Consider the following 23,954-nt stretch of genomic DNA (forward strand, 5'->3'; position numbering starts at 1 on the left):
TATGAGGATACTTGCATCCTGCATAGTTTCAGTACCGCTGCTGGCCATGGCCTGAATCGTGGCTGCTCCGACGATGGTGAGCATCTATGGGGGTAAGGACATTCATCCATACTTGTTACCTACCAGTTAAGTGCTGCTGCCTGCAGTTATGCGCCACCTTGACCTGCAAGAAAGAGGGAAGTGTGTCAGTGAGTGTGGTGTAATGTGCTTGGGTGATTTGGCTGTCATGTTTGAATATCTGGTGGCATGTGCAAGCTGTGAGATGTGGGTGTGAGGTTTTCAGCATTACTAAGCGTGTGTGGGTGAGGAGAAGCCATGGTTATAAGATATGAGTTATGATTGATAGAGATTGCTAATAGTTGAGTGAAAGGAGAATGGTGATGAGTAGTGGTGAGGCTTTTCTTTATTCCTTTATGGGACGTGGATGTTGTTGGCTAGCACTACTGATGGCCCCTTCCATCACTTTACTGATGATTTGGCGGTAATTGGCTGGGTTGGATTTGTCCGTCTTTTAGTTTACAGGACATAACTGGGAAATTTTCCACATTGCTGGTAAATGTCAGTCTTGTAGCTGTACTGGTACAGCTTTGCTAGGGGCGTGGCAAGTTCTGGAGCATAAGTCTTCAGTACTATTGCTGGGATATTGTCAGGGCCCATAGCCTTTGCAGTATCCAGTCTTCCAGATATACAAATATGGTAGATGAAGATTAATCTACTGACCTTGACCACTCTTTTGAGGTTGTTTCATTTATTCTGCCATTATCCAGGTCTTCAGGGATATGCTGCTTGCATTGACTGTGAAGGATATCTGCTCCCACTTGCTTCTGCGATTTTGCCTGTAGGGCCTTGTAGCCCCTTTGGGATGGAGGACATCTCTTCTCCTGTCCACCTCATATACCAAGGCCTCCGGAGTTGAGTCTGGGAGTCATGGAGCATGTTCTCTCCCCCGTTGGACCATTAGTCACTATTCTTCCTGGTCAAACTTTCTTCTCTAGCCATTTTTAGCATCTGTTGCAGCTAAAATACACTTCCCCTTTAGGTGGTGCAAGCTGGATTTAATAGCATAAGCTAGCTTTAAGCGGCATTAGCCTCACATGAACTTGGGTCCTGTTCTGAGGCATGCAGCCACTCAACAGTATGTTTTGCAGCTATCATGTAAATGAGCAGACAGCATGAAGTTTGTGTGCTGCTTGCAACAGAAGGGTGCCTGTTAATCAATAATTGTAGCCCCCGCACTCATTTTTGGGGGTTATCTCTTATAGGTTAATAATCATGCACAATTTCAATTATCCACAAACAAATTGACATGTAGAAGTAAGGAACAAAGAAAAGGGAATTGAGTTTTTACAATGAGTTCATGATTCATGATTAGTCCATGAGAAGAATACACTGCTAAAGTATAAGAGAAAACTAGGCAATAATGAAATACAACTGATGAATAAATACAAAAAAATCAAAATCATAACAAAAAGAGTATGCATTAAGTACATAGACAACAAGTGAGGAGGGCACTCAGTAGAGCGTATACTTCTGCTACTCTGTGTTTTCACTCAACGTTATTACAATTTTGCAGATCTTCCTTGAGGCTTTTCCCTACCTGGTTGATGCTATGTAACTATAAAGCTGAGAAAATAAATCTTTTTATTAGGAGCTTCCATCTCACTGAGGGGGCTTCAGGCCAATTCACATCCAACAACCTGCTCTGAAAACTCCGCTCACATTTTGACAGCTGTGACAAATTCTACTACAGCAACTGAGACAATGCACAACATTCTAAGTCAATCAACAAATTCTAGATAAAACAACCTAGAAAATTCAAAACTCGCCCCATCTCCCAATATTAACAAATCCTTGTTTAAAAAATTCCAGGATCCGGATCCAAATCTGCATCTTGGCTGAAAGATATTGTTAGGAAGAATACATTCTGCTTGGATTATTCTTTCATGGGCTGTGGATGTCACTGGCTAAGCCTGCATTTATTTCCAAGCCCTAATTGCCCTTGAGAAGATGGTGGTGAGCCACCTTCTTGGACTGCTGCAGTCCACCTGGTGAGCTACACCCACAGTGCTGTTAAGAAGGGAGTTCCAGGATTTTGACCCAGCAACAGTGAAAGAACGACAATATAGTTCCAAGTCAGGATGGTTTGTAGCTTGGAGGGGAATTTGCAGGTGACGGTGTTCCCACACATCTGCTGCCCTTGTCCTTCTAGGTGGCAGAGATTGACGGTTTGAAAGATGTTGTCGAAGGAGTCTTGGTGAGTTGCTGCAGTGCATCGTGACAAGAAAACAACCAATTATTGGGGTTCATTTCTAGAGGGATTGAATTGAAAAGCAGAGAACTTTTATCAAACCTCATTTAGATTACACTTGGAGGACTGTGAACAGTTCTGGTCTCCTTATTTTAAAAACATTGGAGTGATTGCAAAAAAGATTCACGAGAATGATGTTACAATTGAGAAAATATACCTATCAGGAAAGGCAGGAAAGGCTGAAGAGGCTAGGGCTCTTTTCTCTCCAAAGAAGAAGTCGAGAGTGTAATCTTTAAAGTTATGAAGAGGTTTAATATGTTGGATATGGAGAAGAAGTTTTGACTTGTGGTGAAAACCAAAATTAGTGGCCATAATTACCTGTAACTCTGTAACACCTCACACTTGTCTAAATTGAAACTGATTTTCCAACTGCATGTCTATTCAACCAGATTATCAATATAATTTTGCATTTTGTCGCAGCCTTTCTCAATAATAACTGCAGCTGCCAATTTGGTGTTGTCCGCGAATATTGCAATTGTACTTCAGATTCGCAAGTCTAAACCGCTTATGTAAATTGTGACTAATAGTGGCCCCAGCACTGATTCTTGCATCATCCACCATTTGCCAATCTGAATAACTACCTATGATATCTACTCTCTTTTCTGTTTTGTAATCAGGTTGCTATCCATTCTACTGCTTGTCTCTTAACTCCACATGTTGTGAGCATATTCATGAGTTGACCATACAGTATCTTATATGAAAAACCAAAATATTTCATTTACTACAATAGCCTAGTCTACTCTTTGTGAATTCTTCAAGTAGCTCATTAAGATTGGTCAAATATGACTTTTTCTTATAAAATCCATGTCGACTGTTCTTTGTTATATTTTCCATTTCCACGTTTTTTCTATTGCATATTTTAGGGTTACATGCTTTTTCTTACAACCAATGTTAAGTTAACTGTTAAGTTAACTGGTCTATAGATCCTTGGACTTGTTCTACATTCTCTTTTAAATATTGGTATATTAGTAGCTGTCCCCAGTCCTCTGCTCTTTCCTTTCTGGTCACTAATAAATTCAATTAGGAATACTGGAAAAACTTCTTTACCCAAAGAGTGGTAACAATACAGAACATGCTGCCTCAAGGAATAGTTGAGGTGAATAGATGGATGTGTTTAAGGGAAAGCTGGAGAAACACATGAGAGAGAAAGGAATAGAATGCCAGGCTGATGGGGTTAGATGAAGAGGGATGAAAGGAGATTCCTGCGGAGCATAAAAACCACTATGGACTAGTTGGATCACATGGCCTCATTGTGCGTTGTTGACTCAATGTAATTGTATGCAAGCTACTAAAAATCACAAAAAATAATTCAAACCGTGAATTTAATTTGGCTAGTGTGACTATGACTTCCAGAATTTAAAAAATTTTGTTTGAAATCTTATTTTGCATAATCAATCTCAGTCACTGAGGAAAGAAAAATCAGATGGCATCTTGAGTTATTTACAGCGAACAGATAATATGACAACAAGTGAGAGTATTCCAGGGACCCTTGACAAATCATTACATTAACATGGAAACCACTTAGTGGTATCACAGGGAAATATAAAGTTAAGTGTAGGCATTGTTGCACAGAAACTGCCATGTTAATATTGCAATTTCCAACGGAGCATGTGATTTACATAAAAATTTTAGTATGTCATTGATAATATTTTCCAGTGATTCCTCACTCATTTTATTGCAAACCTCCTACCCTCATATAACCTTCATCTGTGGGCACTTTGGATTGCAGAATTCTTCACGTCAACTATCAATGTAGCAATGTTTGTTTGCACTGGCAAACTGGAAATCATTGGCTCCAAGTTTAACTTTGAGGTAGTTTTTGCGAGGTGAGCAATAGGTGTGAGTTAGAATCTCATCCACTGCTCAATAAATGTGATCTGATGTATTTTAACTCACTGCTGCATCTTGTTCAGGCCCTAAAGTTAAAATTGTAGTATCTAAGGTGAGATTTGGGTCTGACATTGTATGTTAAAAAAGACCCTGCCAGCTTTGGGTGGGTATTCTTGCTGCCTGTTTAGGAGATTAGGTGAAAATTATAATCTTCCAGATCTATGCAAGCATGTAAGTTTTTTGGGCAGTTTGAACAGCTCACCTGCTGCAGATCTACCTGGCAAGTAGGGTCAGAATCGCCCTCATTCATTTTGAGGCAGAATAGCCTTATTTTCTTAAATAAATATATATATCAAGCAATCAGAAAGAGGTCAACTACGTTCAAAGAGTGCCAAAAAGAACTTGTAGAAATTCACAAACAGAATATATTCAAAAATATTTTCATAACTACCAACCATACACAACTTATTATTACAACACTCTAATAATGAAGTATTTCAAAATAAAAGTTAATATACTTGATTTCTGCTCTCCAGGCTATAAATATATGAAATATATTGTTGCCAACTTTCTATTACTTTGGAACATTACAATTTTCTCCTAATTTAGTGTCAAAAGGATATGGCCCCTTTTTTCTGTGCCTTGAAAGCCATTTGCATCAGAACAGATCCCATCATATCTGCCAAGTGATAAATTTGTTCTTTGCAATTGGCAATATTACAAAAACATGAAACTAGAAACAATTGTAACAATGTCATGTCTAACAAAATTGGCCTTTGCTGTGGGAGGCACAGAAGACTTGAGGGCTGATAACTAAGTTCCAACACTGGCAGTGGAATAGTTGTTATTTGAGCTGTTCTCATGCCATAATGTAAAGTCTGCTCCTGATGCACAATGCATAAATCAATTAGTTTCATTTTCTGATGTCAAAAACTCTTAAAGGCTTGCTAGTCTTCTGAAAACAGTGCTGCTATTGAAGGGTAGAATGGTAGAAAGCAAGTTACAGAAAGACAATGATAAGTAATGGAACCCTTCCAAGGTGCAGCTTTGAAAGTTCTGCTACAACAGTAGATATTGGGGAGAAAGGTGGTCCCTTTTGGAGTGGAGAGGCATCTCTTCTGAAGAATAGTGCAAGAGTAGCTGAAAGAATCAATGATGTCTCACTTGTGACAAATTCCTGAAACCAGGTGAAGACATTTGCTAGTCTCTGAAAGATTGTAAAGAGAAGTATGCTCATATATTGCTTAACTTTACAGTGTTGATTTACAATGCATCTTAATAGCAGTTCACTATAAGCTTGGTTGCACATCACAGAGAGAGGGAATGCACATTCCTCTGGTTTAAGTTCACCCATTTTCCAAAGGCACAGGAATTATCATGTTTTAATGTTCTACTCCATTACTGCTGTCAATGAGTTTGCCCTATGCATTGTGAAAGAAAGACTTGCATTAATAATACACCTTCCATGTCCACCAGGTGTCCCAAAGTACCTCACAAGCAATGAAATATTTTTTGAAGTGTAGTCACTGCTGTCATGTAGGAAACACAACATCCACTTTGCACACAGGAAGTTCCCACAAACAGCAATGTAATAATGACCAAATAATCTGATTTTGTGATTGAGGGATAAACATTAGGCAGGACACTGAAGATAACACTGTTTGTCTTTGAAATAGTGCCATGAGACCTTTTATGTCCACCTGAAAGGGCAGACAGAAACTTGGTTTAATGCCTCATCTGAAAGACAGCACAACACTCTCTCAGTACTGTACTGGAGTGTCAGGTTAGATCTTGTGTTCAAGTCCTAGGCTGCATTTCACATTCCCTGCCAGGCATGTTTTCGGTAGGGAGGGGCACGTAAAATAGGACGGGTGCCCACCCCACTACCTTCACTCCCGCCTGCCATACTTAACTAAATATTTATTTATTTTTCATTCAAGGGACGTGGGCTTCACTGGCTGGGCCAGCATTTATTGCCCATCTCTAATCATTCTTCAGAAGGTGATGGTGAGCTGCCCTCTTGAACCGCTGCAGTCCATGTGGTGTAGGTACACCTACAGTGCTGTTAGAGAGAGAGTTCCAACATTTTGACCCAGTGACAGTGAAGGGCCGGTGATATATTTCCAAGTCAGGCTTGGAGAGGAACTTCTAGGTGCTGGTGTTTCCATGTGTCTGCTACAGTTGTCCTTCTAGATGGTGGTGGTCGTGGGTTTGGAAGGTGCTGTCGAAGGAGCCTTGATGAGTTCCTACAGTGCGTCTTGTAGATGGTACATCTTGTAGATGGAGGGAATGAATGTCTGTGGATGGGTTGCCAATCAAGCAAGCTGCTTTGTCCTGAATGGTGTCAAGTTTCTTGAGCGTTGTTGGAGCCGCACTCATCCAGGCAAGGTAAGAGTATTCCATCACAATCTTGACTTGTGCCTTGTAGATTGTGGACATGCTTTGGGGAGTCAGGAGGTGAGTTATTCACCACAGGATTCCTAGCCTCTGTCCTGCTCTTGTGGCCACAGTATTTATATGGCTAGTCCAGTTAAGTTTCTGGTCAATGGTAACCCCCAGGGTGTTGATAGTGAGGGATTCAGCGATAGTAATACCATTGAATGTCAAGGGGTGATAGTTAGATTTTCACTTGTTGGAGATGGTCATTGCCTGCACTTGGGTGGCGTGAATGTTTCTTGTCATTTGTCAGCCGAAGCCTGGATGTTGTTCAGGTCTTGCTGCATTTGGACATGGACTGCTTCAGAATCTGAGGAGTCACAATTGGTGCTGAACATTGTGCAATCATCAGCGGACATCCCCACTTGACCACAATCATGTCTGACCAAGGTGAATGGGTCATGACTGTGGCAGGGTCATGTAGATAAAAAGCTCTAATTAGCATTTGTGTTTTGTTGATAGGTAGAATGTTCATTTTTCTTTCAGCTGGTGTCTGTGGAAAGAGAGATACACATGCAGAAATCTATTACAAAACACCAAATTCAATATTAATACAGATCCCTTAAAAGGACTCAAACATATGCTGTCAAACGCCCATTGCTTCCTGGCCTGTTCTCTGTCTTTCTGTTCACTGTTAACAGACATCGGTGCAGAATTTTTGCCCATATTGGGGCAAGTCTGAAGGTGAGCAGGAGGAGCCTTCCAGCTCCTCAAGACATGGTAAACAGGCCAGTTGCCTGGAGGTTGTCTCCTGGCAGTAGACTGGGGAAGGGCAGTCTTTGAGGCCCACACCCAAATACTTGGATACAGCTGCAGCCACAGGCTGCCAGGAGGGGTTTACTCTTCATGATGGTAGTATGACCATTTTTAATTTAAAGGCTATAAAAGTTGTGAGAGGACACCTCAAGATAGAGGTGTCCTCTCTCTCCTATCTGAAATGGCAGATTGAAGCTCCCTTCGTGCTGGAGGGCCTTCCATTGGCCCTCCAAATTTGAGAACCCACCAGCCATTCTTAATTGACCAATTTAGGGAACATCACTGCTGGATGACTGTTCCCCATACAGTGCGGGGTGGGGGCCCTCATTTGACCATGCCGTCAGGGTTCCAACCCATGAATAACCTTGCCACTGGAATCTACTGGTGAGTCAAACCTTCTATTCAAATGCTAGCTGTCCCAAACCTCAGGTTTACCTTCCAAAATTCTGACAAGTCCTAGGTTCCTCCATTACAGTGACACGAGATTAAAGGACTCACCAATGCTGCCAAAAACACCAGCAGCTTCGTTGCAATGCTGTCAAACTTCAGTTTTTCCCAAGCAATTTTGCTAAAACCTGGACCATTCCCCAGTGGCACTGAAACCCAGCTTCATCCAGCAGATTGCTGCCAAGTGTCACTCTGCCCCATTCCCCTCCCCAGTATTGCTAACTCCAATTGAGGTACTTTACATGCCAACTAGTTATGCATTCTCAACTTTTAAATGACAAGGGATAAAAAATACATAGCTGAAAGAATACAATAAGATAAAGGCCACCTATTTTCATTTTTCACAGCATAATGGACTTAATTATGGAATTTAACTGCCAAAGTACCATTTAATAAAAGTAAAATGTAATTTAGTCAATTATTATAAGCTAGTGGTAAGAGGTTTGTCATAAGTAGTCAATTCTTTGGCTATGAGCAATGCCACAGGAGATTATATAATATATGAACAAAATACTTTTTGGCGGAAGCAACACTTATGGTGGATCAAATTAAGATATGTGTGTGTCTATGTCTGAGAGGAGGTACTGCTAAAACATAGTTGATGTTCAAATGTTTACATACACGTTACCTGGGGAGTCATTTAATGAATAACACCTTAAGCAGCACAGCCAAATTCCACACTCAGTGGGAAATTTCAGCTTCCTCTTAGGTGTGGATGTCAATGAGTTTGCTCTTAGAGTTTGTTTGAGTCGAGACCAGAAGGGCTAAGTGTTTGCAGACCATTAATGACAGGTGCTCAACTTAAATAATTCACATTTAAAAGTTTGATTGACTTGGTAAGTAAGAGTAATTCTAACGAATTTCATGTTATTCTGGCACGCTTGGATTCTGCGAGCTCTTTTGGCTTTGGTTGTTGGATGCGGTAATTCTTGAGTGGAACCACCCACTGACGTGGATTATGTATAGCGTAGTTAAATCAGAAAGTCATTTGCTTGCATGCTCAGCGCTGTAAGTTTTAGAGTTTATGATGCTGTGTAAATTCAATACAGGAACCATAGTATGACAGCAGATGAAGGATTAACAACTGTGATATATTTGCTGTTTTATTGAGTGTTAATTTACAATTTATGGAAAGATCCAGTAGGTACGTTACACGTATTTTGGTAATCTGTTAAAAACACTGGGAGGTATAGACTTCTGTTTGATAATGTGACTGCTAGACTTCCTGCCGCAGGCCTGAACTATTTATCTAACGCTTTGCAGCGTGGAGGAAGTCTCCTGAAGGTAAGACAGAGGTGAATGGCTCCATGTGCCGTACAATTGTATATTTGTAAAATTGTACACTTTCTTTCTCTGTCTGTGAAGGGTAATTATTAAATAATATTTTTCTCAATAAACACATTGGTTTGCCAAAAATTGGTCTGGGTATGGGATTTATATTTGGAAGAGAGGTAGTAAATCCTGGTTGCATCTTTGTAAAAAAGATTATCGACATTCAGTTGCATGCTGGGCAAATTTACTATTGCAATCTGAATCTGCCAACTAAATGGGTCAACCTGATCAGCGACAAGAATTCAGTGCATCTTATTGCGTTTCATACTAACGGCCTGGAATCTGTTCAGTGACTCCATTCCCCCAGCGACTCTCGAGTTGAACCCCTTAACCTGTTGGAAGAGTTAATGTACCTGACAAATTTGAGTGGTTGCACGAATCCACCCACTTTGACTGAAACCTGAGAAAAGTGAAGAAAATAATATCTGTGCCTGTTGTTGTCTTACTGGCATCAGGGGGATTGCAGTTTTAAAGTATAAAAACGCATTTTCAGTTAAATTGCACAATACTTAAAATATTTCTAGACTTGTATCAGTGCATTTAGCTACAGATTATTGTTAGAACAGAAATTGGAAGCGTGACATTTCTGCTTCTCCAAGGTGACAGATAATGTATGGCACTGTTTGTTTTGCAGCTAGTCAGCTTGCTGTTTCCGGTGAGTTGGCTATTTGTGTAATTTTGTTTTAAAATCTAGATTGGCCGTCTGTTTATATAACCATAATGTTTTGGCTAGGGCACAACTCGGAACCTTGGAGCCATTCTGCAAAGTGCAGCTTGGATTGTTTCCTGCGCGTGCCTGTCAATCAGTGACGGAAGCACACGCGATCAGCCGGCAGCTCGAGCCCGCTTCATTCCCGGCAGTGTTCTAAATGGCTGACAGCACTTTCATTGAGGAAACCCACTCTTATGGGTATAAGGAAGGATTGGAATGGGGATACGAAGAAGGTGAGCTTTTGAACAACTTTTTTAAAAAAAAGTGTAAATGAAACATGATATTTTGGTCTAATTATTATTCATTTAAAAAAAAGAAACCGTACAAAAAATAAACTTTCCATAAAGTTATAAGATTTTTTAAAATCCTGAGGTTTGTTTCTTTGGCGAGGGATTTATTGCGAACAGATGTGTGTGTCTTTAAAATCAGCTCGCATTTAGCAGCTGGTCCCTTCACGGGTCCATGGTAAACTCCATTTGAAAAGTTTGGCTTATTCAGATTTCTTTAGTCACCGAAGTCCAAAACTATCTGAGATGATCATCTCATGTAAGAAATAATTATTTGTATATCTTTTATAATATGACAACTTGCAAGCAGTCAAGCTCTTCTAAATGTCACCTGTTCTAAATGTAACCTGCAAAAGTTACATCATTTGACTTTTGAATCTAATTTTAATTTTGCTTGTTTGAAATCCTTAAAAGTAAGAATTACGGTATCATGTAAAGTGCTGAGCTGAACATGGACATAAACAATTTAATTGCTCTATTTTAGGAGTGGAATGGGGACTATTGTTTCCTGAAGCTAATGGAGAGTATCAGTCTCCTATAAATTTGAACTCCAGGGAGGCGAAGTATGACCCTTCGTTATTGGAAGTGCGTTTATCACCAAATTATGTGGTTTGTCGGGATTCTGAAGTAATGAATGATGGCCATACCATTCAGATACTGCTGAAGTCCAAATCGGGTATGTAAAACAAATGTGCAAGTTGTGCAATGGATTATGCAATGTTTGTTTTTACACAAATGCATCTCACTCTAATGCATTGTTTATTCCTGTGTAGATTCAACAAATCACTGTTTGTAGTGCTGATGTTCAGCAGAAGCTTCAATAGATTAATATTCTTTATGACACTTCAACATAAACTTCCTTTTGTGTCATCATGAACATATTTACTATTTTTTGCCACAAATAGAGCACAGAAGCATGTTTGCAGGACTTTTTTTTCCTCCAATTTTGTATGATAGGAATTTCACTCAGATGAAACAATAGATTATTGGTATGTCTTCTGGAGAGGGCGATAAATGTGGATTTGAGTCTAAATCTAGATTTAACACTAATATTGATCTGAATGGACAGAGGTTTGACTCTTTTTCTAAAGCTGTCCTATTATAAGATGGCATTGACTCCGCAATATAATTTATTCATTTATTTCATTGTCAAGCGAATATCAGTTTTCATAAGCAACTTGACCATGAAATGGTATGGGTTTTTAAAAAAAGATTTATACCTGTTATAGAGCATTTTTTGGCTTTTCAGTATTAATTAAAGTATATGGAACTACATAATACAAAAAAAACAAACAAGCCCTATAAATAGTAAGCTCCTCTGAATGGAAACTGAAAATAGATAGGATGATCTCTGGCTGTTGCTAAGGTCCAAGACAAAAAAATGAATCAAAGATTTTCAGCGTTAATTGAACCCTGTTCACTTACTGCTTTGCATCTTTAACACAATATATACACACAGGCCAGGATTTTGTGGCCCTTCCTGCCTGGCAGGATAGTACGGACCCGCCAAACTGATTGGAGATTTAAATGGCTCACCGCACCTTCTTGGGGGGGCGTAGGTCCTGGCCATAGAATTTATTTTAGCCTCACTCACTTGGAGCAGAGATCAGAGGACAGTCCTCTCCATTTCTGTTGTAATCAAATTCTTAACTGGAAAATCAGAAGCCTGTGAATTGGGTACACTGGCCTCTACATCTGATTCTTCAATTCATACTTTGTGCCTCCCGCTATTTGCAATTACCCCTTATGTTTATTGCATAAGCTTGTTGAGTTTCTCAGTACTAGTTGCTATTTCTGTTCGTTGTATTCATTGTTAGCTGTTGGATGGAAGAGTTCACAAACATTAGCTGTTGGATGGAAGAGTTCACAAATGATGTAGGTGGAAGGTGCACAACACCACTTCACTAGTGATAGCAGTCTAACCATTGCCCCATGACATTCAATGGCATTACCATCATTGAATCCCCCACTGCTGTGGTTCAAGAAGGCAGCTCACCACCACCTTCTCAAGGGCAATTAGGGATTGCCCAGCCAGCAAAGCCTACATCCCATGCAGGAATAAAAAAAAATCAATATCCTAGGGTTACTATTGACCAGAAATTGAACTGGACTAACTGTATAAATACTATGGTTACAAGAGCAGGTCAGAGGCTAGGAATCCTGCAGCAAGTCACTCACCCCCTGACTCACCAAAGTCTGTCCACCATCTACAAGGCACAAGTCAGGAGTGTGATGGAATACTGTCCACTTGCCTGGATGGGTGCAACTCCAACAACACTCAAGAAGCTTGGCACTGTCCAGGACAAAGCAGCCCACTTGATTGGCACCACATCCACAAACATTAACTCCCTCCACCACTGATGAACAGTGGCAGCAGTGTGTACTGTCTACAAGACACACTGCAAACGCTCGCCAAGGGTCCTTGGGCAGCACCTTCCAAACCCATGACGGTTACCATCTAGAAGGACAAGGGCAGCAGATATATGGGAAGTTCCCCTTCACACACCATCCTGACTTGGAAATATATCGCCATTCCTTCACTTCACTGGGTCAAAATCCTGGAACTCTCTTCCTAATAGCACTGTGGATGTACCTACACCACAGGGACGGCAGCGGTTCAAGAAGACAGCTCACCACCACCTTCTTGAAGTAAATTAGGGATAGGCAATAATGCTGGCCTAGCCAGTGATGCCCACACCCCATGAATGAATAAAAAAAAAAAATTATATAATGACAGAATAAAAGAAATGTAAAAGTGCAGTAGGCCTGGAAATTCTCCATAAGCTGATGCAACACAGGAATTGTAACAAGTTGGGATTGCCACCTTCCAGTCGGCCTTGAACTGACTTAATCTAAATTCCTGAGGCAGCATCATTAGCATTAAAGGGTCTGGTGCCCACAGTATTTACGGTGCTTCCTGTGTACTCGCCTCACAGAGAATCTGAAATTCTTACAGCTCTATAGGAGGGGATGGTGGATGGGAGGGAGAGTGGATGGGTTGGTCTGGGCTGGCTTGAGCAGAAATTGTCTGTTCTGAGGTCTTCATTGGTGTAGTTGCCATTTTCTTAATGGTGGTTGATCTCTGATTCACAACTGTTGGGAAATGACATTGTGGACCCTACTTATGCCTGTTTTATGCTGAGCTTCCCTGCATCAAGGAGAAGTACTGTCTGTTGGTCTGATCTGTGGCACTGGTGGGTTTATCTAGTAATGTGCAAGATGACTTTGATTTGTCCCTTCCTCTGAAAAGTGATATCTGTATTTGATGCCATAAAGGGGTGGATTCCTATTGGGATAGGATTCCACTGCAAACCTCCCCATCACCCAACCTGCATGGTTTCTATGCCAATTATTTTTTCCCTCTTCCAACCTTTCTTCACAACAACACTCAATTATACCTAACATTCGCTTCTGGCGAGGATCACCAAATGAGTGGAAACCCCTAACTCCTGTTTGGATGTCCAATATATCTCCACGGAGCCTTAACCGTGACACCTTCAAAACCTAGACAGATTAAGATGATTGTGCTTGTATTTCTTGCTTTTGGTTTGTCCTGTATGAACTTAAAGCACATGCAATTTTTGAAAGGGTTGTCCCTCCTGTCTTCACTAATGGATAATCTGAACCACAATGCCAGGATCTGCTAGTATCAACAACCTGAGATATATGCAAACTAAATAGGATTATATATTTAAATTTTATGTGGCCCCTGAGACTTGATATTGCATGCCCATGTGACACACGAGGACAAACTAACCAAGAGGCATGTTGTCCTGTCTGATATCAGTTGATTCAGCACAAGTCAGGGATGGATCCGGGGCCACCTTGCTATTTAATTCTCCAGCTCACTGAATAAAGTTACTGACCCACGGAGTAAATCTTTGATTTCAACCAAAATGTTAAAAGAAGAATTGAACTAATCATCAGCTGTTTGTAAAACGAAGCCACCAAAATTAGGAAAAAGCAAACAAATCCACTTGTCATAGCAACTGGTGGCTGTTCTTTGAGCAGCATAAGCAAGTCAAAAAAGAAAGAACTTGCATTATAAAGCACATTGCAAACATGTAAACATATGAAAAGGAAGGACAAGAAAATACCAGCTGGTCTCATTGACATTGTGCATTTTTCTTTAATATACTGCACCACATAACTTTGATCTCATTCCTTCACAGCCCCCTCAACTAACCAGCTAAACTCCTGGGAACAGCAAAGTATCACAAAAATGAGGGCTAATTAAGGGGTCAGAAAGCCATTTTCCAATCAAACAAATTCCAGGAAAGCATGGTGATTCCCAAAGCCTGCTTACCTACCTTGTATACGCAGTCCTGTCAGCTATACGGATGAACTTGTCCAACCTTTTGAACGTTTGCATCAAATCTGCGTTTCCTGCACAAACTGGCAACTCTCTGTTAAAAGAAGTATGTTCTGACAATTAACTTGATTCTATGCGTATGGCTTATACTTGTGCTTCATGGTTCTCTCTAATCTATCTAAATCAAATTTCTAATCCACATAGTTGAAATCTATTCTCATTCTCATTATATAAAAAAACCTCAATTCAAATTTCTTAAGAACATAATAGGAGCAAGAGGAGACCATATGGCCCCTCGATCCTGCTCCACCATTCAATACATTCATGAGTGATCTTCTGCCTCAGCACCACTTACCCATCCAGTCCTCGATAATCCTTGATCCCTGAGAGACCAAAAATCTCTCCCTCAGCCTTTAAAATATATGCAATGATGGAGCATCCACAATCCCCTAGGATAGAGAATTTCAAATATTCATGACCATTAGAGTGAAGAAGTTTCTCACCATCTGTGGTAAATGATCAATCTAAGACCATGTCTCCATGTTCCAGATTCCCAGCCAGGGAAAACAACTTCTCCCTTTGATGTTTTTCTTTTAAAGATCCCCAGCTCTGTAAATCTGTTGTGATAATTAAAGGTCTTTTAACGAGATATTAATCTTGTAACTGTCCACTGAACCTTTCTCTGGCCACAAGGATTACCTACCATATGAGGGAACTGCATCTGAATCCTGTAATCTAATCAAAGCCCCGTATCAAAGATAGTATAGTGTTGTTATTTTGTAATTTAATTGTCATGGCAAGACATCTATATATATATAATTTGGATTTGTTACATGACACCAGTTATGAACCTTCAGCAATTCACTTGCTACAGCACCCAACTCTTTCTTTGCTCATTAGCCTTGAGTGCACAGGTTTGGTATTGCCCGAACGATGAGGATAACTCTATATATTAAATAACACATGTGATACCTGGACCAATTTCTTCCATTGCATCTACATCCAAATATATATCTCTTTTTCTCATCCAAGACCTAAACACTCGATCAAATCTTTAAATCGTCTACATCAACTTTCTTGACTCCTCCATTCAGATGAAGGTAATGAAAAGCAATAGCCCTAACACCAATTCCCTATACAAGCAGATGGTCCCTATGCAGAAGCCACTAGCATTGTTAACAAACTTTTATCAATGAGAATGGAACATTTCCTTATTGAATCCAAAATCTCCCTGCTAATATCACAGAACAGAATCTGGTTAACTACTTTTATTCTTTTATGCCCTGTCAGGATGTTCCAAAGTACGTTACACTCAATTAATTACTTCTGTAGAGTGATCACTGTTGCTTTGGAGGCAAACGTGGCAGTCAGCTTGTGCATAGCAAGGTCTCAAAAACAGCATTAAGATAGCAGACCGTTTATACTTTTTGATTCTGTTGTTGGAGCATTGTTGGCCGGGATACTTCCCCTTCTTTGAATAATACTGCGGTTTCTTTTAAGTTCACTTGAGCTGGCATATAGTGCTTTGGTTTAGCGTCTCATTCAAAAGAAGACTCTTTTGACAATGCAGCACTCCCTGAAGGAGCATTAAGTACTTGGGGTTTAGTTTTTGATGCTATCTGGAACCCAATCAGAAGAAGGTTAATTGTGGGAAGCAGCAGATGAGAAATCTCGTTGCTATGCCCCAATTGGTACAAAATAATTTGCCCATTTTATTATCCGAATTGTTATTGCACAAGATTTCTCATTTTTGTGCTGTGTCAAAAGAAGAAACCAAACTTAGTCAAGTAGGGCATGATAAACCAGAAGAGAATTTGTTCTGGCTTTCCAAAAATTCTATATGCTTAATGAGAAAATTAGTATACAATTTACAGCTTAAAATCTGTACTTAATTACCTGGTCTACTTTTGTCACATTTTTGATTTTAAAGCACTTAATTAATGTACTATTTTTAACTCTGTTTAATGTGGATGAGTGCAGGGACTTCATTTTTTTTTGTCCTAGCCTACTTTCTAGGCCACTTTATGACCTGAAAATGGCAATGTATTTTGAGTGTCTCTATGCTGCTTCTATTGCATTTGATGTATTTAGTGCAAATGTATGATCCTGAAGTATTTCAATCTGTACCCACTAAGGATGGCTGCACAGTATAAATGAAAATACAGTGGCATATTTTGTGCAAAATCTAATATCCGTAGACAATTTAAATTTTATATTTAAATTTATGCAAAGTAAATTTTATTTTTGAACTGTTGCAGTTTTAACTGGTGGCCCACTGCATGACAATCATGAATATGAATTGCATGAAGTTCGATTTCATTGGGGTAAAGAGAACCAGCGTGGCTCTGAACATACTGTTAATTTTAAAGCATTTCCCATGGAGGTGAGTGCCAGACCAAAGTAGATATATATGAATGGTTAGTGGATTACATGAAGTTTGAGAACATCCCTTTGGAAATTGTATTGCTTTCTCAGTTAAAAATAAAATTATCAAATCCCAAAAAGTTTGTCATACATTGTGGAGAGTCAATAATATATCTTTGTTACTAATGCTGAGCATTCATTTCCCAGCCAGTATTGAGGAATTAGATGTTGAATCATGGGTGGCTTTGTGGAATGCTATAAATATTTTAGGCTGCCTCCTTCTCCCCCAGCTGCCCCCTCAAAATGTTTTTAGATTCTTGGATATTAGTTCAATACTTTCGCCTGTTTATCCACTGGAGTTTTTCTTCTCGCCTGTGTTCTTACTGCTCTTGGATGGGGGTGTTCGGGGTGTGGGTGGTAAATAGAAGGTGGGTTGAGGGGAGGGGGTGGCCTCCTAAGAGGTATGGGGTTTTTATACTGAGTATCACAACTTAAAGGCCAGAAGGTATTGAATATATTTCTTTAAAGGGTTTTTTTGTTAATAACCAAGTTAAGAAAAAAGATACATTGCTGACTGTCTTTGACTCTGTAGCCTTGAATTTGTACTTGTTTTATCTGACAGCTAGAAGTAGTAATTTGTCTGGAGTGGCCCCATGGAACACTAAAAAGGTGTCTCATGCTCTTACTTTCAAAGAGTCAGTCATTTAATTAGGTTCCCTTTTAAACAGGGCCATCTGTTCACCAAAACAATTCGTAAAGTGGGAACATCTCAATTACACTTTCTTTTTAAATGGAGCATAGCTGGAATATTGGAATCAGATGACAAGATCCCTTGGTTTGTGAAATTCACTGAAATATATAGTAAATTTTGTGAATCATCTACCTAATGAATGATGAGGGTGGTCATGCTTCCCTGGGCTAGTTTATTTGATGCAGGTTCAGACTTCCACAGTATTGTATGTACCACTCCTCAAGTTGTTGCTTGAAAATATGGAGAGGTGTCTGAGTGACTGCATTGTTGAATATTCCATTCTGTGTTGATGGCTTATTTGCCGGCAGCAGACGGAGATGCAGAATGCAAGGTGACAGAGAACCTAGTGGCTGAGAAGTTTTCAGTGAACAGCTGCAGGGATTGTGGGGGGAATCATTAAAATGACATCTTGTTCTCCTGGCGTTACACTGGAAGCAAGTACCTGACTACCATAAAAAAAAACAGTTGCCCTTTAATGTTGCTCTTTGTCTTTTGGCACAACACCTGGCTGAGACATTCTTAAGTGCAGCAAGAAAAATCGCTGCTCTATTTTTATGAAGGCAGGCTGACCTCAGATCTGAAATAATCCCAAAAGCAAATAACAATATATTGATTTAACTTCTTTTTCAAAGAGCCTGCTTTTTTATAAATTGGGGCATAGAGTAAGAATATTGAGGTAATAACAAATTTGTATATGTCAGTAATTAGACCACAGAGCACTGTGTGAAGCTTTGGGTGCTCCGATAGGGAAAGGACACTAAAGCCATAAAGAGAATAAAGAGTAAGTTAACTTGGATGAGTACTAGTAATTATAAGGTCAGACTTCAGATAATGGGACTGTTTTCATTGGAGCGGAGGAGGCATAAGAAGAGATATAGCTAATATTTTTTACATTTCTGAAGGGCTTTGATAGGGTGAATAAGGAAATACTTACTTTTGTGTTGGTAAGTGAGAGAAGAAAGCCATCAATTTAAATGTCATCAGGGCTGAGGATAGAAGTTTGGAGTTAATTAAGAGAGTTGGAGCATGAAATACTTCATCACTTGGAATAGTTCAGCCAGAGTCTACGGCCAGAACTTTACATTGATCGGGTGGGCACGACAATTAAAGGACCAATTAAGTCCATTAAAAATCCTATTGTCCACGATTTTACGTTGCCCGTGCGATTTTGCGTTCGTCGTATGGGCAAAATGGGCAGGCTGTCAGCCCGTTTTTAATAGGGCAAGATGAAATGTCTGGGGTGGAATATAATAAAAAGATATATGGGGACTGATGTTTTTTGAGTTCTGCTGTCAGGTGCTTGAATGTGCTGTATAGACAGAGTTTGGTGCATTTTTTTTCTTGTCATTTAATCTGTACAGGCCTGCAGCTCCCTGAGGCAGCTCTGCAGCAACTGCCTGCCTTCAGGGAGCTCGCTAGAAGTGTCCACCCGCACCCTCACTTTTATAGGCACCTGTCCTCTTCCTACCCCCCTCAGCAGTGCTGAGGTTTTCTCAGCGCACGTTTCACGCTGGTCGGCTGTTAATTGGCCAGCAAGCGTGAAATTGCGTTCAGGGGCCGATCGTGGGTGGAAGCGCATTTTGTGTCCACTTCTGGCCCACCAACTTGGCACGCGTGCCAAGTGTGAAATCCAGGCTTGCATCTTTTACTCCCTATTATTTATCCACTTTTCCTTTAAAAGGGCCAAAACCAAATAATTAACTAAGTGAGTTGCAATGGATTAAAGAGAGAAGACAAATTGGATATATGCAGATCCCTCGGAGAGAAAAGAGGAGGGTATCGCTGCGATGAATATAAGAAAGTTCAGAAACATTTTATCAGGATTAACAGAGGGTGAAATTAAGACAGAGAGAAAGGAAAAGCTAAGGTGAGGCCTGACTATTTAAAAAAAAACTTTGTCCTGCAAAAGAAAAATCAAACAAGTTGAAACCCATAAAAAATGCAGATAGCCTTGAAACTGAGGACAAGGCTACTTCCTTTTGAGTATTCGTGATGGAAGATGTGAGCAACGTGACCTTTTCAAAACAGATACAAAACCCAAGTACAATCTGACGTCAATATAAGTGAAATGAAAGTCTTAGACAGGCTAAATGGGATCAAAACAAATATCCCCAAGAATAGATGGTACTTACTGTGGATGTTGAGGACTAGGAAGGAGATTTATGAGGCACTGACAATCGTTATGATGGAGTCATTGTGACATGCCAGTAGATAAGAAACAGGTAACTGTGATGTCTATATCTAAAAGTTTAATAAAATAGACAAGGGTAATGACAGTGCCATTAGTTAAACAATAGTAGATTAGTTATTAGTAAAATAATGGAATTAATTACCAGGAGCAAACACTAGGATTATCTGTACAATAATCTAGTTAAGTGGTCAATATGGCTCAGATGGGGAGATCCTGACCAACGTCTTTGTGAAAGCGATAACAAAAGTGGATTATGATAAGCTCCATGATGTGGTGCACCTTGAATTCCTTCTGATAGGAACATCAGACCTCTTACAGCTACAACAACAACTTATCGTGCCTTTAATGTAATAAATATTTTCCAAGGTGCTTCACAGGAGCAATATAATGCAAAATATGACACAGGCCACATAACATATTAAGTCAGATGACCAAAAACTTATTCAAAGAGGTAGGTTTTAAGAAGAGCCTTCAAGGAGGAAAGTAATGTAGAGAGGCTGAGATGTGTTGGGATGGAGTTCCAGAGCTTGGGGCTTAGGCAACTGAAGGAATAGCCATCAATGGTGGGGCAACGATAATATAATTGGGAATGCACAAGAGGCTAGAATTAGAGGAGTGCAGATATTGAAGGATTGTGGGGCTGAAAGAGGTTACAGCGATAAGGAGGGGCAGGTTCACGGAGGGATTTGAAAACAAGGGTGAGAGCCAAGTCAAGATGGTGTTTAACTGGAAGCCAGTGAACACTGGAGTGATTGGGGAATGAGATTAGGTGTGAGTTAAGAAGCTGAGTTTTGAATGACCTGATGCTTATAGAGGGTAGAGTTTAGGAAACCAGCCAGGAGTGCATTGGAATAGTTACATTTAGAGGTAACGAAGGTTCAAATGAAGGTTTCAGCAACAGATAAGCTGAGGCAGGGACAAAGTTGGGCAGTGCTACAGAGGTGGAAATAGGTGGTCGTGGTGGTGCTCTGGATATATGGTTAGAAGCTCATCTCTGGCTCAACTATGACACCAAGGTTGCAAACAGATTGGCTTAATGGTAGACTCTTGCCAGGGAGAGGGATGGAGTTGGTAGCTGGTGAACAGTTTTTGGATTGGGGCTTGAAATCAATAGCTTCAATTTCTCAGTGTTTAAATGGAAGAAATTTGTTCTCTTCCAATTTTGGATGTAGGATAAGTGTTCTGATAATTTAGTAACAGTGGAGGAGTCAGGAGAGGTGGTGGGGTAGAGCTCCATGTTGTCGGCATACCATGTGAAAACTAACGCTGTGCCTTCAGATGGTGTCACCAAGAGGCAGCATGTATATGAGAAATAGGAGGGGGCCAAGAATAGGCACTTGGAGGGACTCCAGAGATAATGGTGCAGGGCCAGGAAGAGAAGCCAATGCAATCAGATAAGATTGAAACCAAGTGAGAGCAGTTCTACCCAGGTGGATGACAGTGGAGAGGCATTGGAGGAGGATAGTGTGGTCAACTGTGCCAAAGGCTGCAGACAGGTTGAGAAGGACAAGGATGGAAAGTTTACCCTTTTCATAGTCATGTAGGTGTCATTTGTGACTTTGGTAAGACCTGTTTTGGTACAGTGGCAAGAGTTGAAACCTGATTTTGGAAATATTCAAACATGAAGTTCTAGGAAAGATGGGAATGGATTTGGGAGGTGACAACACTTCAAAGGCTTTACCACAGTAAGCCTAAAAGATTCCATAGGGCAGTTAGGAGTCAACTACATTAGTGTGGGACTGGAATCACATTAGGTGAGGCATCAGTCATAGGCAATCTAAGAAGGAGGCAAAATATGAAGATGTCCTCTGGTTACCATCAGATGCAGTCAAACCCATGTGACTGTAGTTGGGCCTAATTGGGGTTGATGACAGGTGGCTTTCAGGCTTTTCATGTATGCATGGTTGAGTGTGAAGGCTGTGTGTATACATGACCTATGCTATCTTGTAGACACTAATGCTTAGCTCTTGGAACACGGACCACAGTGAATGGGAGTACGTTGATATGTTCAATGTAGTGCATTTGGAAATTGTGGCTAATGTTCCTTGTATTTCCTGACATGGAAGGGTCATTACATTTCTTCTGGCACTAAATTACTGTAAATGTCCTCATGGGGTTGGTACTGGTTGCCCTGGCCTATCCTTCGACTACATTTTTGATGGACTTCATTGCTTAGTCTCAAATAAGGTTTGCTTAAATTGCCTTGCATGGGCTTACATAATTTCCAATACTGTCTCTGAAAACAGTTGGGCTCTTTGCTCTTTCCCTAAAGAGCCTATTACTTGTGACTAAATTATTTGTTGATGGCTGTTTTTTTTGAGCTGTTGCAACTTGTTACTTCCTATCACTAATATAGTGGGGTCAACACTAATGTGCTTGGGAGGGAGAAGTCTGACTGCTGCATTCTAGCTGCAATTGTGATACAATTGGGGAAATTAGGTTGTTTCGTTCACTACAGATTCTTTAGTATGAACGCAGGATTAAAGATTCTGACTTATAAAAATCAGTAGACAATACTTGTGTAAAGGCTTTGTTTTAAGCATTCTAGGTTCAAAAAGCAAACAGTCATTGAAAAATGTTGTTATTTCTTTCCTTAATTTTTGCAATATTTATATTTTCAGCTCCATCTTATCCATTGGAACTCTACTTTGTTCAAAAGTATTGATGAAGCTTTGGGGAAGAAAAATGGGATAGCAATCATTGCTCTGTTTGTCCAGGTAACTATTCAATTGTAAACAAGCATACTATTTACCCTTGCCTGGAAGGATGGTGAGCTGCATGAGAGGACAGATTGCTTGGCTGCTCTTGGTTACTTTCTTACAATCACATACAAAGTGACGTTATTGAAATCTGGTCGCATATCACCTGAAATGCTGCATAGTATGGGAAACATAAATTTAAACATATTTGGGGTGAGGGGAAAAGCTGAGTGTGAAATTAGCGAAGTACCATAATTTCACACATCTATTGGCAAATGCTGCTGTGCAGGCTGTGCACAAATTGGCCCCTTTAAGTTAGCATACATGTGCAGCCGTATAAAAAGGTTTGAAGGGACTGCATGCTTAATTAAACAAGTTGGCCTTATGCATCAAAAAAAAAGTAAAGGGCATGTTGCTTAAGAGGCCAGAATTGGTGGAGCACAGCAGGTATCTCGAAAGGTTGTAGGAGTGAAGGAGGTTAGAGATGTAGGGATTGTTGAGATCATGGACATATTTGAAAACAAGGATGAGAATTTTAAATTGTTAAAATAATTAAAATATAATTGTTCACACAGTGGACCACCAGAGTTTATTCTTTTTAAAGGCTCACCTTTGCACCAGCTACTTTTGTACTACAGCAGATGTCCATTCTCACTGGTATTAATTCAGTTTTGATGCATAGCTTCAATAGAATGGACTGCACCGAAGAAGGCACACAATTAACTCAAATGGCTACATTTTACACTGATTGGGCGGGCACGCGATGGGACGTGAAATCACGCAAGATGATATTGGGTGTCAGTCGGCAGGTGCGCGCAAAAGTTGGAAGCCTGCCCGCCGACAATTAAGAGGGAAATTAAGCCCATTAATGGAGCAATTGACTCCGATTTTTTTTGTGGTCTGTCCAATCATACAGTTGGTGGATGGGTGAATCTGCCTGAAGACCTTTAGATTTTTCAAGAAACCTCATCCAAGGGCAGGATGAGGTTTCCGTTATGAAATCAAATAAAAATCTGTGGGCAGAATTTTTATCATCTATATTTTCAGGTGCCTGATTCTGATGTTTGGACATTTTTTTTTCTGGCTTTTTGAAACTTTATTTGATGGTTTTTGGGTCTGCAGCTCCCTGAGGCAGCTTTCTGCGCTTGCGCTCACCTGCGCCTGTGTTGACGTCATCGCCCGCCCTCTTCCAGCCCCCACCCTGGCAGCGCTGAGCTTTTCAGCGCATGTTTCATGCTGGCTGGCCACTAATTGGCCAGCCAGCATGAAATTGCAGTTGGGGGCTGATTGCAGTCAGTGAAATGTTTCCCAGCCTATCCCAGGCCCATCGATTGCGCTTGCCTGCCGAGCTAAAAATTCAGGCCAAAATTGCTGCACAGAACTAACATGACAATTGCAATACAAGATTTTTATGCCTTGCAAAGCAAGTTTAAAGTCTGATTTTTTTTTTCCTCATGCAGAATTGTTAAAATTTGGGTTTAGACAATCTGAAGGTATCCCTAATTTTGGTCATTGCAACCAATTTCCTT

At 40.3% G+C, this 23,954-nt stretch overlaps 1 protein-coding gene across 2 annotated transcripts in view; it reads left to right on the forward strand.

Annotated features, from left to right (window-relative positions):
* The first annotated feature begins 9,010 nt into the window (after positions 1-9,010).
* The window catches only part of ca8 (carbonic anhydrase VIII), an 88,749-nt gene continuing 73,805 nt past the window's right edge, over positions 9,011-23,954 (forward strand). For both annotated transcript variants that reach the window (XM_078540442.1, XM_078540443.1), the window contains exons 1-5: positions 9,011-9,061; positions 9,843-10,054; positions 10,593-10,784; positions 16,679-16,803; positions 22,348-22,443. In XM_078540442.1, the coding sequence (XP_078396568.1) occupies positions 9,979-10,054; positions 10,593-10,784; positions 16,679-16,803; positions 22,348-22,443 (489 nt within the window). In that variant the 5' untranslated portion in view covers positions 9,011-9,061; positions 9,843-9,978. The remainder of the gene's footprint in view (positions 9,062-9,842; positions 10,055-10,592; positions 10,785-16,678; positions 16,804-22,347; positions 22,444-23,954) is intronic.

This window comes from Cetorhinus maximus, chromosome 4, assembly GCF_964194155.1.
Source record: "Cetorhinus maximus chromosome 4, sCetMax3.hap1.1, whole genome shotgun sequence".
NCBI classification, from domain to species: domain Eukaryota; kingdom Metazoa; phylum Chordata; class Chondrichthyes; order Lamniformes; family Cetorhinidae; genus Cetorhinus; species Cetorhinus maximus.